Below are 13,636 nucleotides of genomic sequence, written 5' to 3'. Positions count from 1 at the left end.
CGCAACGTGTTGCTAGTAATGCAAAGTTGAAACCTTTTGGGTTTTTTGCCTCTTTTGGGTCATGTTTAAGTTAAAAAAATACAACTCTAAAAAAAAAATAGAAGAGCAAATAAGACTAATAAATTGTATGCAATGTAAAGAATTTAAATGTTGCCACGTTTTGCTCATTTTGGCCATCTGGGGGCAGTATAACAAGATATCCGTAAAGCAATGGCGACTGCACTTACAACTCATTAAGCTGCAGTAATAATGGTAATTCTTTGCAGAGGATAAAGAATATAAACTTGCCAAGTTTTGTCTGTCTACAGTGTTCAAATGCCCATTGTCTAAAGGGTTATATAACAAAGACTCCAATCCTGTTTGTTAGCATTAAGCTAGCAAACATTTAGGCAAAATGGTTTTGCTAATGACGTAGCCGCCAACACAGACAAGACAGGTCAGCATTTGACAACCAAGTCCAAGCCCTTGACTGGACCTGACCGCTCGGTGGACGACCGGAGCCAGGTGGTTCAAAACTTGAGTTTGGCATTTCCGCCACAGTCACGGCATACGTAATTACACAGTTTGTCCCGATGACGCGCCAAAGGTCGACTTGTTTTCGCATGGCTGCGCCGACAAGCTCGGGTAAATAAAGCTTGTCGGCTGGCCATTGTTGTCGCTCGTGGAGCATCCTTGTAAATTTAGATTTAGGTTTTAGCAAGATGCACTGAGGGGTGGGCTGACTCACTGCGTTTAAGCACAATAATGTGACTTCACTATTTATTTTTGTAGGTTGCTAAACCTCATGAATTCGCCTCTTTCAATCAGCAGGTCAAAGTGGTAAAAAAAAAAAAAAAAACAATTTCTGTAAAGTCACTGGTGTGTTTTGGGCTCTGGCTAATGTTCAGGGACTGTGTGCACAGCAGCAGTAAGCATACGACAGCAAAGCGCAAACCTCCGCAGTGAGCCACACTGCTCGCCGAGCGCCCCCGGAATGTAAATGGAGCCGTGCTGTGGAAAGCAAAAAGTTGCTATTTCCATAATTCTGTCACAGCACAAAGATTGGCGCCACGTGCCGATGCTTCTGTACTCCCCACAAGCCGTGATGACAGTTTAGCTGGAGAAAGAGTTCTACTTTTGCCTTGGAACGATCACTTCTTTCAGAAAAACAAAAAACAAAAAACGGACGTTTTCCAAAGAACAAGGGTGTTCTACATCCACATAGAAAACGTTGCCAAAACTTTGAAAATCAACACCTGACCTTCAGGGTTCTTAATTATTTAGCAGGCAAATTACTGCCAGATTCATTCCGGAAGCTCCATCTTGCGCCTCGGATCAACACGGAGGTCAAACTGAGGAATAACAAATGAGAGCGTGTGTGTGTGTGTGTATGTGTTTGTGTGATAACATCCAAAGGGGGTTTGTTCGGGTCTGGCAAAAACACTTGTTTGTGTTCCTGCATTAAAAAATTAAAAAAAATGAATAATAAAGAGCTTGAAACTGAAACAATTTGGGGGGGCTGGCATCCTAATTTCTCAACGGCAATTTCTAAAACTGCATTGTTGAATGTGATGTGGTGGGAAAAATTTGGGTGCGCTCGACTTTTGCACTAAAGGGGGAAATATTAGTCGCCAACAGACGTTGATATTGGCTGATCTTAACATGACAAAACGTTTGCAGGTTTCTTCCACTTGCGCGTTCCCGAGTCGTCGGCGGTGGGCTCGGCCGTGGGCAGGATTAAGGCCCATGACTTGGATGTGGGCAGGAATGCCGAAGTGGAGTACACCATCGTGCCGGGCGACGGCGGCGCCATGTTTGACATCACCACCAACGACCACAACCAAGATGGCGTCATCATCCTCAAGCGGGTGAGTGGCCTTCTGATATATATATTTATATTTTTATTTAAATGTTCAACGCCCGGATACAAGCGGCCGAAATGAGTTTTCTCCGCAGGGTGTCCGGGCTCTCCCTTAGAGATAAGGTGAGAAGCTCGGTCATCCGGGAGGGGCTCAGAGTCGAGCCGCTTCTCCTCCACATCGAGAGGAGCCAGATGAGGTGGCTTGGGCATCTGATTCGGATGCCTCCTGAGCGCCTCCCTGGTGAGGTGTTCCGGGCATGTCCCACCGGGAGGAGACCCCGAGGAAGAACGCTGGAGAGACTATGTCACCCAGCTGGCCTGGGAACGTCTCGGGATCCCCCGGGGAGAGCTGGAAGAAGTAGCTAGGGAGAGGAAAGTCTGGGCTTCCCTGCTAAAGCTGATGCCCCCGCGACCCGGCCCCGGATAAGCGGTAGATGATGGATGGATGGATGGTTCAACGCTTTGATTTTGTTGTCGTGGAGAGTGAACTGCTTTTGAAAATGTTCAACGGGCTCCGTGTATTTTATCCCCCTATTTATTTATATTGCGACCATTCTTTTAGTGGTACAAAACCGCTTAAAGGTGACTACATGATTTTTGTTTGGAGGACAGTGAGGCTGCGAGGTAAAATATAGAAGATGTTCCTGATGTATAATACACGTTTGACTTTATCAAAAGAAAAAAAAATGTCGGGCAGCGGGGCGCACCCCGCCATGACCCCTCAACCTCAGTTAGCGTCCCTGTTGCACCGTCGCCACCACTCTCCGGTGGCCGACGAGCGCTCCGTTCGGAGGAGCTCATCTCGCGGGGCCGTCTGTTCGGCTCGCTAAGTTGATTAAGACTCCCAGAGGTCGGCTTTGATCCGCGCTGCAATTTATTTCCGTTGTGAACCCACGGCATTGGTAGGGACGCCATTTTGCTCGGCCAACTTTGCACCAAAGTGACGGTGATGTTAGAGGAATTAATTACGTCGGGATAAAGCCTTCAAGGTCTATCGTCGCTCCTTTGAACAAAAGAAGGCGTTACGGGCGGGCGCTAAAATTAGGGAGCGAAATGGAGCAGCCACTCGGAATATATTAAACCACGATAAGACATGCAAGTTATTAACTTTGGCCTATATGCTTCAAAAAAAATATGGAGGCTTCAAATAAGCTAACCTATATGTCCAGTGTATGATAGAATTAATTCTTTTAAAATTTGCATCACTATTAGGAATGACATGACAAATGGCATTACTTAAATAATCGTAAACCAGGGGCATAAAATATCACGTTTTGATGCCAGGCCGTGCAAAAAAACCCCAAAAAAACAAATACAAGTAGCGAGAGCAGCAACAAGGTCAATAATCCGACGCCGATTTAGCGCTTGTGAATCGGTGAATATAACTAATATAATATATAACATATAATATATATATATAATATAACTTAACTTGATCAAATTGGCATCAGGTGTGCACACTGGCGCGAAAGCTCTCGTCTGCCACCTGCTGGAGACGCACAAGAACAGGACCGTGACATATCGGGATTAGTTTAGCCAAATTTGCGATTGTAGTTTGAGTTGTGAGCATTGGAATTTGCCCACAATGGTTGCTTCAAAAAAAAAAACGGCTGACTTCAAAAGTAAGATCAAGGATAGTGATTTGACATTTTGGCCAGGATACACACATTTACAAACACGTTCATGAAACTTTTGAGCCAAAACAAAAGAACGGCGGCCCCAATGCATCATGCCCTCATGCAATATATTTATTGATATGATTTGGAGCCCCCTTGTGGCAATTAAACGCATCGCCGTACATCTTGAACATTATTCCCTGACTTGTGAGCACTGGCGCCATCCATCATGTCCAAATTCACTCAAATCAAATAACGCCACGTCGCTTCCCCATGGGCTCCACTGCGCCATCTCATTTCTCGCCCGACCCGGGGGTTGCCAGGCCCGGTTCGGTGTACGTTTTATGAGCAGCACTTTGTTACTATTAAAGAAATATACAAAGAACACCTTTTTATGATTTTATTTTGCCATTCTTGTTTGAAAATCTGCTTCTCATACTCGTAGTTGTTTTCCCCTCCCTTGAAGGCAGGATATAAGATGCAGCTCTCGGTATCGATGCGGTATTGTTATACAAGCACAATATCAATATCATTAGCCTGCGTCGCTAATGTCCCGGGTGCACTGCCGAAAAACACAATTGATTTGCCATGCTCACGTCTGGCGAAGCTTCGCGAAGCGCCGTCGAGCCGTCAGAGTGAACGCGTGGGTCATTCGGGCCCATGCACACAGCTGTGCACCTACTCTGTGTGAATGTGTGTGAATGTGTGTGTGTGTGTGTGTGTGTGTGTGTGTTATGTTTGACACAAGTGCTTCAATTCACACTTCCACTGCCTTTAAATGTGCTTGCTTACAATACGCCAATCACCCCGAATGCTTCCTCCCCCACGCTTGCGCACACCGCGCGCCGCTTTGGGCAGTCCAAATTCAATTTCGTCGGCGCTCACGTTGAGCTCGACTCGAAATAAAAGGACTAAAACTGTCACAGTCATCACGCGTAATTGTACCAGCCGCTAAACTCACTTTTGCCAGGAAAGAAAAAAAAGTACTTTTTTTTTTTTTTTTTTTTAAACTTGTGGTAATGCACTCCGATGAAGAGGTTCCCCACTGTTGCTTGAAAACTCTAAAGAAAAAAAAAAGCTTTCATTTTGAATATGGCTGAAATTATCCCTGCTCTCGTAGTGAATTGCGGCTTGTTGAATGGAATGGATTAATGAAATAAAAGCCGCGCTCGCAATCGGCGTGATTGTAAAACACACTCGCTTCCTTCATTTGCGGAGGGAAAATATTTGTATCGACATTTGTAACGGTCACTCTGATCTTATGTCGGGGATTCGCAAAATGTGGTTTTGCAAATTAAAGTACTATTGGAACCCGTGCTCCCTCTAGTGGTGGGCAAAATAATCACTGAATAACATGTTCACGCCGCATAATATTTAATTCAATCCAGTACGCGACATTTCGTTACAATACATTTACTGACAGTGAATCATTATTTTCAAGACTTTAACTGAGGTACAATTTGACAACGGGTAGCAAAAAAAAACACGATTTTTGTCAGGATAGAGCTTTCACTTTCGTTTGTGCAATTGATGTCATGCGGAAGGGTTTCATCTGGTTGCAAAAAGCCAAATGCATTTGCATGCCTTTCCGAATATTTCTAACGTCAGAACGTTCAACATACCTGCTGTTTGTCTATTTTTAGCACCAAAAAAAAAAGTGCTCTTGATCCTTTTTGATCCCCACCGAAATATTCACACTGGCAGTAATTGATAGTTAGCGTGCACTCAATGTGTGTTAGTGTGGGTGTGCAGGTGTTGGTGTTTTTTTTTTTTATGTCTTTCATCCGCCATGTATTTATTTATTTTTCTGTTATCGCAAGCTTCAAAGTCTACTGCGAAGACAATTTGAACAAGTGCATCGTAGGCGCCCGCCACCTGCTGCGGAAATGACAACACAACACAGCATGGCAACAAAAACAAAAACAAAAAAACAAAAGTGACTCGTGTAAGTCACCAAAGTTACCGAGAGTGAGTGACTGACTGACCGAGTGAGATACCGACCGACCGAGTGAGTGAGTGACGGCCTCCACGACGTCACGCGCGCGCACAATAGGCGGGCGAGGGGTGATGAAGACGAGGATGAAGGTGTGAGGGAGACGAAGATAAAGCCTTCATGAGCTTACTCGCTGCGTTCTGACCCGCCCACTCCATTGTCTTATTCGGGATTGCCGCAATATCCCCAGAGAGCAATCCTTCTACTGCTCTCCTTTCCTCCCTCGTTTGACTTTCCGCACACACGCGCGTACACACAAAGCCGTGCAGCAGCAGGAGCGCCTCATTGTACACAGCCGAGTTTGGCAGAAGCCAAATTAGAGAGTGAGGAAGGTTGGCTATGATAAGAGGATCAGGCTGAGTAATGGGTTCAAAGGATGATCATCTGTTTTCCCAGCCTGGCAAGCGGAAGAAAAAAAAAAAAAAACAGGCGTGAAGGGGTCTCGCACATCCCATCTGTTAAACATAAGATTACGTGAGACAATAGGTAAATCCGCCAAAGAATTCCCGGGGAGGCGCGCGGACCGACGACACGCGGTACAGGGGGAAGGACACGTTGACAAACAAGAGCCTCGGGTCGCCTTTGGCGAAAATGGCTTCCTCTCCGATTAAACGTCGCGTTTGTCCGCTCGCTTGTTTATTTACCTTCTCCCTGCAGACGGAGGAGGGGAAACCAAGCGTCGTGCAAATCTTCTCTTTCCAGCCTCGGGGAGTGAACCCCGCATTGTTTGAAGACCGCATGTGTGGCATAATATTTGGCTGGCGCGCTCGCTTCTCTCGGGAAAACATTTGAATAATACGGATGCAATCCGAAACGGAGTCCCATGCGCTACTTTGAAGCTTCCGCATCCCGAGACGTGTAACGGTTAGTACTTTATTGTAGTCCAACGGTTTTGGGCTCGGCGCGTTGGTGTCAGAAGTAGGTCAAGTCCATACGACGCCGTTTTTCACTTTTTTTTTTTGTGGAAAAAGTTCTTCGACAGCAAACTCACGCGAAGCATTCCTTTTGCGGATCTTGTTTTGTTGTAATAGAAACTCGCCAAACTGTTGGGAGCATCCAGTTGGCCCAAATGAGCTACGGAGGACTTTTCGTCCAACCTGCATTTTATTCATTCATTTATTGACGATAGCCTATTGTTTTTTTTTTTCCATAGCACTCTGTATTTTGCATAGTTTTTTAAAAAAATATATTTTGTTTTTGTATTTCACGTCAGGTGTGAAGCAGCTTTGCTGTTGCCATGGAGATGATAAGGCTGTGAATTAAGCGATTTCTCTTTCGGGGCCCCTCGCATGTTTGTCATTTGTCAAAACCACGTGCCAGGCAACCCACGATGTCATCATGTTGCGTTGCTAGCGCCATGTATAAAATAGCTCACACACAAAAAAAAAAAAAGTTTGCATTTTGTAGACCGCTTCTCGTGTTGGCGACTGAGACTTGGTCACCCGTCAATTAATGTCACGACCCAATACCATGGCTTGCTAATATATAAGCTCATCCAAAAAGCATCACAAGGTCCCCTGAAAGCTCTTTAGTTTGCAAATGGAATGAAACTAAGCCTGTCGCTTTGCTAAACCAAATCTCTCAATTGTCTCCACACAGAAAGTCTCACTTGCTCATTGTTTCATTTGTCTAAATGCTTTTCGGATGTCCCGAATCTGAAACCAAGAAAAAAGGGAAAACCAATTTAAGTGAGAGTTGGGGGGGGCTAGGGGGGTGGAGGTAAACTCTGCTTAATCTTTGGCAGCCTCCAAGTCCAGAATCAAACAGTGCTAAATCCTCGCTGATGTCAAGCGCTATGCAAAGAAGCTAGCAAAGCCTTTTTTAGCATTAGCGTGTTGAGTTTGCGCTTTGGACGTTTTGGAGAGTCATCCGGCAGAAAGCAAAGTCCGGTTTTAGCCTTGAGACTGTTTGCAAATCCAAAATCTTTTGCCAGTCCACAAGGTGTGAGAGCTGAGCGGACGTTAGCCTGCTCTCGCATTTCCAGGTGCTACTGAAACTTTAGCCTCGCCGGTTGAAAATGCTTGCTAAAAATAAAAAATAGAACTGTGTTGTCCACATTCTGCTGGAAAACTGAACTAATTGTCTGACGTCAGCCCAAAAAAAACCAAAAAAAACACTTCACTCAGCTTTTTATCCAGAATTAGGTTATCGGATAAAAAAAAAAAAAAACAGCTAGCTTTTTCAGATGAACTCGGAACAAAATTCTCTCTTTTCATTTAGTCAGAGTGCACTCTTCTACGGATGAGAGTATTCTGTGGGTGTGGGCCCCGACAGGGAAAACGACTCTGTCGGATCACCGCTATTGATCCCGGATGAGCTCCGTTTAAGCTTCCCCAGTCAAAGCAATTGACAGTATTGAGGCAAGAAGCCTTTTCATCCTCCCTGCCATTAATTAAAGACTTAATTTCACTAAAGCCGGCCAGTTGAGCGCGGTCCACTCCCTCCATCATAAATGTCATTAGTGGTTGGATTGAAGGCGAAATCATTCCCCGAGACCGGAATCAAGCTGCCTTTCACTTTCCACCATGAAAAGAAATGATAGCGCGCCGGGAATTGAGGCTATTAAAACCCAAACGTGTGACCTCGCCTCCGTCCGGCATCTTGGATACCGATCGTTTGCGATCAGTCACGGTCGAATGTGCAAATTCGGCCCTCACGGCTATTGAGCGTTTTTCATGCGCTGAGAGGTGAAAAGTAAACGACGCAGATCTGATAAGGGATAGCGGCCATTTGTGCAGGAAGTAGACTGCGCCGTGAAAATCAATAGCGCACGAAGAGGAAAATATTCCTGGACAACATTTGTTGGGGTTCGGAATGCAGACGTGGATAAGATCAAGTTAAATTAAAAAAAATATATATATATTGTATTTAGGAATATATTGACAAAATAATGTCGTAAGACTGACAATATACAATATAAAACGCCGATCACAAAGAACCAGGATGTAAAAAATAATGATGCTAACCGAAAGCGCTTGCAAAATAAAAAGAACGAAGAAAAGCCCATTACCAGACAACCAAAAAAAATAAGTCACTCATTTTGATATGGCTTACGGAAAAACGTTTTAGGTCAATTTTGGCCTCTCAAGCAAATTTGAAAACTCAGCCCTCGGAGACAATTTCACGTCGAAACATGAACTTTGGCGTGTTTGTCCGTCAAGAGCAGACCCACAAAAAAAAAAAAAAAAAGCCTGAAGAAGCCATTGGTTAAAAACAGAAGGCAAATCTTACTTATTGTTTTGGAACGGCCTACCGAGCCTTTTCGGCTTATTGCCGACACTTCCAGATGTCATTTAAAGACAATTTTGTTGGACTGCTAATAAATTGGAGCAGACAGATGGGTGACATGAAACGTCCTGTATCCGGATTCACCTTCAAGTGCAAAAAAATCTTTTGGTCTTATTTTGAGAACGTTCGATTCGAGTGTCATGGGAGGTCCGCTTGTCATTGTAGTTTCTGCATCTTAACCTAAAATGACTTTGTGCCCTCATTTTTCAGGCTAAAAAAAAAGTTCTTTGCAAAATTCCGTTAGCGTTGGTGGTCAAAGGCGAGTGCTGATTCGACCACAATCTGTGAGGAGAGGTATTCATGTGGTAATGGCCGAACAGTGGCATTCAGGAGTCAGTCACAGTCAATCCAAATGCTGTCCGAAGAGAAAGGGGTATGTGTGGGGTTGGGGTGGGGGGGTTGGATACTGGCAAGTGCTTAAAAAGGTCTGGTATGGTGCGAGCAGAGCGATGGAGGCAAGCGAGGACACAAACTGATGTGATTGATGGCGGCCCAATAAAGTGAGCATCCCTCCTCCTTCGCCGGTGCCGGTGGGGGTGGGGGGGGGGGGGGTTGGGGGTGGTCTCTCTTTGGGCCATGTAATCTTTTCTCTCCTGATGACGAGCTTATTGAGCGCAGCGCAGTGCCCACGGCAGAGGAAAAAAAAAAATCTCTACTGCGATTTCACGAGCTCGCCATTGAAAGGTTATGCCCGGGCTCAAAAACACTTCCCGATTCAGTTTGACGGTCATTTTCCTCACAGAGGGTGCCGCTTGTTGTCGCCGCTCTCGGCGACGGAGATGACTTCCGATGCACTTTGGTGGACTGTCAGTCCAAACCATGGAGCCATTTTGATATTTCCCCAGTGAAGTAAAGTGAAATAAAACGGTCAAAATGGGATATCATTCCCGATCTTGACGTCTTTATATTTTGAAAGCGCGCCGCAGCTATGCTACGAGTGTCACGATCCCGTTCTTGTGCGTCTTCAGCGGGTGGCAGACGAGGGCCTTCCCTTCGGTGTGCACACCTGCTGCCGAAAAATAATTCGGCATGTATTTAAAGACTGACAAGCTGCCTGCTGCTTGTCAGATTATTGACCTTGTTGCTGCTCGGGCTCAAGTTTTTGTTTTTTCTTGTCCTCTCGAGCTTGTCATCGTAGTTGTTCTTGTTCCCTGAGCTCCGCGTTTTTTCATTGTTTGGCGATTTGATCTTGCTTTTGGTTATTCGTGTGAATTGGACTTGTGTCATTTCGTTTGTTTTCTCCGTGTTCCATGACCTTGCCTTTTACAAGCGCCTTTTATTGATTCCTAATTTTTTTTTTGTTGGATTCTTGTGTCCGGCGTTTTTCTGTTTTGGACTTGGTGGGTTTTTCGTTTTTGAAAAAAATAAATCTGTGATCATATTTTGTCTGTTTTTGCATTTCTGGGCCATTATTTGGTTCATTTTGAACCTGACAACTTGGACTTTTTTTGAGTTGTGGAAAAATAACTCTCACAGTTAATATACACAAAAAAAATGTGAGCTAAATCTTTTAAAAAACAAACGGTTTTGATTCGTTCACATACCGCTAAAAGGAATAGCACACTTTGGAGACTCACTGATCTCTTGGATCTCTCGTCTTTTTGAAACATCGAGTCTTATGTTGGAGCAGGAACAAAAATGCAAACGCTTCTTTAGGCCTGAGGTTGTACTAGTACACTTTGGTGGTGTTCTAGTTTCGGCATCCATCAAAAGATCTGCTTCTGACTCATCGGCTGGCGTCTTGAGTTGTCACCTGACACATTTTGCCGATTTTTAAATAGCGCGAGCCGAGCTTGTGAGTCACCAGTCTTAAAAATGCAAGTTCTTATATTTTTTTGGTTTTTTTTTTTGCTGTTTGCTTTGCTTATCTCCGCGCAGGGAAGCATTTGTTCAACAACTTGACAAAGAGCTGCGCCCTCCACAAATGTACTGTAGTATTTATTATATACTATTTGCAGGGCGCTTTATTTCGCCAGCACGGCATCGGAAAGCCAGACGTAACAATTTAGGAATTCATATTTCATAGACCGACTGATTGTCTCTCAAGAGTGCCCCAACCCGAGGAATTTTTCAAGTTACTGGACAGCCCGCGGCCATTTTATTTATTTATTTATTTATTTATTGCTTTATGTTGCAGGCTAACATTGCGCTGATACTTAAAAAATATGTATTTTTTTGGACCACCAAATGAAACCCCGATGAGATGTTTGTTTGCTTTGAGCCGTTCGCGGGCTCACGTCAGGCACGTTGCTGATGATTTCGAAGTGTCTTTGTCAATACATAATTGCGCACCTAAGCAGATTTAACGCCACCGCCGCACGGCTGACAGATTCAATATTTTTCGCTGTTTTTCTGCCGCTCTTTAATCTCCCCGCGTAACACCTTTAGTGCTGCATTGCAAACAAATGGAATCAGCCTGCTTGTGATTCTGAGTGATGCTGACTCGCCCCTCCGGGCCCTGGCACAAGAGCGCCACCCCCCCGCCCCCCTCACCCCCCACCCACCTTGCTCATTATAGTGGCTGGCGTAGGTGTGAGGGGAACATTCAATATTCTGAAGCAAATTGTTCTTTTATGCCTGTGTCGATGTAGCGACACTCGCCTTTCCGGCACTCCAGTCGGAATGAAAGCTCACTTCATGTCAACTTGGACTCTCTTCTCATTTGTACTCAAATTCTTTGCTGGTGTTGTAGCGATTCATCCACCACTACTGCAATCGGCAGAAACAGAATCATTGGCCGAGAATGTTAAGGAAAAAAAAAAATAAAAGAAAAGCCTTGATTTTTTTTTTTTTTTAGAGGTAGTTGAAATCAATCCAGTTCTTTTGAAAACAAAGACACGGCCACTAAATATACATTTGCGGCCTTCAAATGAATTTCCCGCCGAAACGATTGAACCCTTTCAGGGACAGCGGTTACGCGGTCAGTGCCTGACTCAGTGAGTTGTTGTTGTTTTCTTTGCTGAGGATAAAGAATTTATACCTGCGTGTGTTAATTTATTCAGTCGATGACATTTTTCTTTGCTCGTTAGCATCATTCGGCTAAACTGACTTGCTCATGCGACGTGTTTGACACGTCAACCTTGAATTTTTGCTTGTAAGTCAAAACAAAACAAAAATTCATCTCTTTGTCAGAGCGCAAAGCGGGAGTGCGAATGATCAACCGCAATGCCGCTGTTACCGTTCTGTTATTCATTTTTGCTCTCTTCACTATTCTCCTGCCTGACTGCATTCCCAGGGAATATCCATCCATGAAATGAAATGGTTGATCTGTTTTAGGGGCGGGGGAGGAACCCGGCAAATGGCGTTGATTAGCTCGCGGTTCACATTTGGCGTGGACTCGCGGAGTAGCTCAGGTTCTATTGTGAAGCGCGCCGACGCTCCATTCGGCATCCGTGGCGGTGCACTGAAGGTGCACATTTGCATATCAAAGGGCAGGGAAACATGTCTGGAATTTCAAGTGAGACTTCTGTTGTGATGTTCACCTGACGCACAAGCGGGAGGAACGAAAACATTCCGCCGTCGATACGTTTCCCCGTGACATCCGCTCCGGATTCGAACCGTCAAGGAAAGCTTGAAAACCCGAGCGCGGGTGCCCACTCTGGCGCCTCGCAGCCAATCGCGTGAAAGTAGGTCAACCTCCTCGAAAAAAAATAAAATAAAAATCAGAGAATGAATTCCTGAGATATTTCCCTCATGGCCTCCACATCGACTTTGACACATGAGCTCGTCTTCTCATTAATTCAAAGCTCCTCGTCGCCCCCTACTGAGTCCTGTTAAATCACGCCTCGCAGTGCGGAGGTGCAGGGTTCGATTTCGGGCTCCGGCCTTCCTGTGTGGCGTTTGCATGTTCTCCCAGTGCTTGCGTGGGTTTTCTACGGGTACTCCGGTTTCCTCCCACGTTCCAAAAATATGCATGACAGGCTAATGAAACACAAAATTGTCCCTAAGTGTGATTGTGAGTGCAAATAGTTGTTCTGTGATTGGCTGGCAACCAGTTTAGGGTGTACCCCACCCTACTACCCGAATATTGCTGGGATAGGCTACAGCACACCCCACCCCAAACCCTCCGTGAGAATAAGCAAATTAGAAAATGAATAGATTGATGATTTTTTTTGTGAGGCTGAAATGGGAACATTTCAATATCTTAACTCAAAATGGCAGAAACCCCCCCCCCCCCGAACCTCACCACTGTGAGGCATCTGCGCCCAACCGCTCTTCACCACGCCACCATTGGACACACAAAATTCTCCCAAAATGTCTTGACAAGACTATACAATTATATGGTGGATGCAGTTAATCCTCCAATCGCCTCATGAATCGATTTAAGAACCTTACGTGGTCGTTTTTTGTACACCCCCGCATCTGTTTCTCCCCATGAAATCAGCTTCAAAGCACTGCCAGCAACCTGACTCCACCACGAACGGTAGAAAGAAAAAAAAAGTAAACCTGTCTTTTGTCGTTACGGCATCCACCCGGCGCAGAACACCAACCCCGCCCCCACCCCCCCATTCCCCTACTTTTAAATGTATTTGTTGTTAGATGAACTGAAAAGTTGTTTGTCCAGCGAGACAGCCACACTTTCCTTTGTAGGTGGAAGATTAGTGTGCAGAAGGCAAAGGTTGCACTAATCTTTGCGTGCAACGGAGAACTCTGCACTGAGAGAAGCTTTAAAAAAAAAAAAAAAAAAATCCCCTCACTCACGGCAGCTATGCATCGCGAGATGGCTAATGAGGCTGAGTACACGCCAGCCCCCCCCGCTGGGCGACCACCCGGCGCTCTCGCCTCTCATCCACCTGCACTTTGGTTGAGCGTGGCGTGCGCTGCTTTCCTTATCGCTAGCTCTCTAAATGCTATACATACTGTATTGTACATACATATTTGTGAATTTGGCAGACCACG

The 13,636-nt window shown here is 45.1% G+C and overlaps 1 protein-coding gene across 3 annotated transcripts in view; it reads left to right on the top strand.

The window, feature by feature from the left end:
• The window catches only part of LOC127593301 (cadherin-12-like), a 104,569-nt gene that overhangs the window by 70,728 nt on the left and 20,205 nt on the right, over positions 1-13,636 (top strand). For all 3 annotated transcript variants that reach the window (XM_052054650.1, XM_052054649.1, XM_052054651.1), the window contains exon 6: positions 1,660-1,847. In XM_052054650.1, coding sequence (XP_051910610.1) covers positions 1,660-1,847 — 188 coding nt within the window. The remainder of the gene's footprint in view (positions 1-1,659; positions 1,848-13,636) is intronic.

The sequence above is a fragment of the Hippocampus zosterae genome, chromosome 20 (genome assembly GCF_025434085.1).
Source record: "Hippocampus zosterae strain Florida chromosome 20, ASM2543408v3, whole genome shotgun sequence".
In the NCBI taxonomy this organism is placed as follows: Eukaryota; Metazoa; Chordata; class Actinopteri; order Syngnathiformes; family Syngnathidae; genus Hippocampus; species Hippocampus zosterae.
Note: the sequence above shows the minus strand (reverse complement) of the source record. Positions and strands in the feature narration are given on the sequence as shown.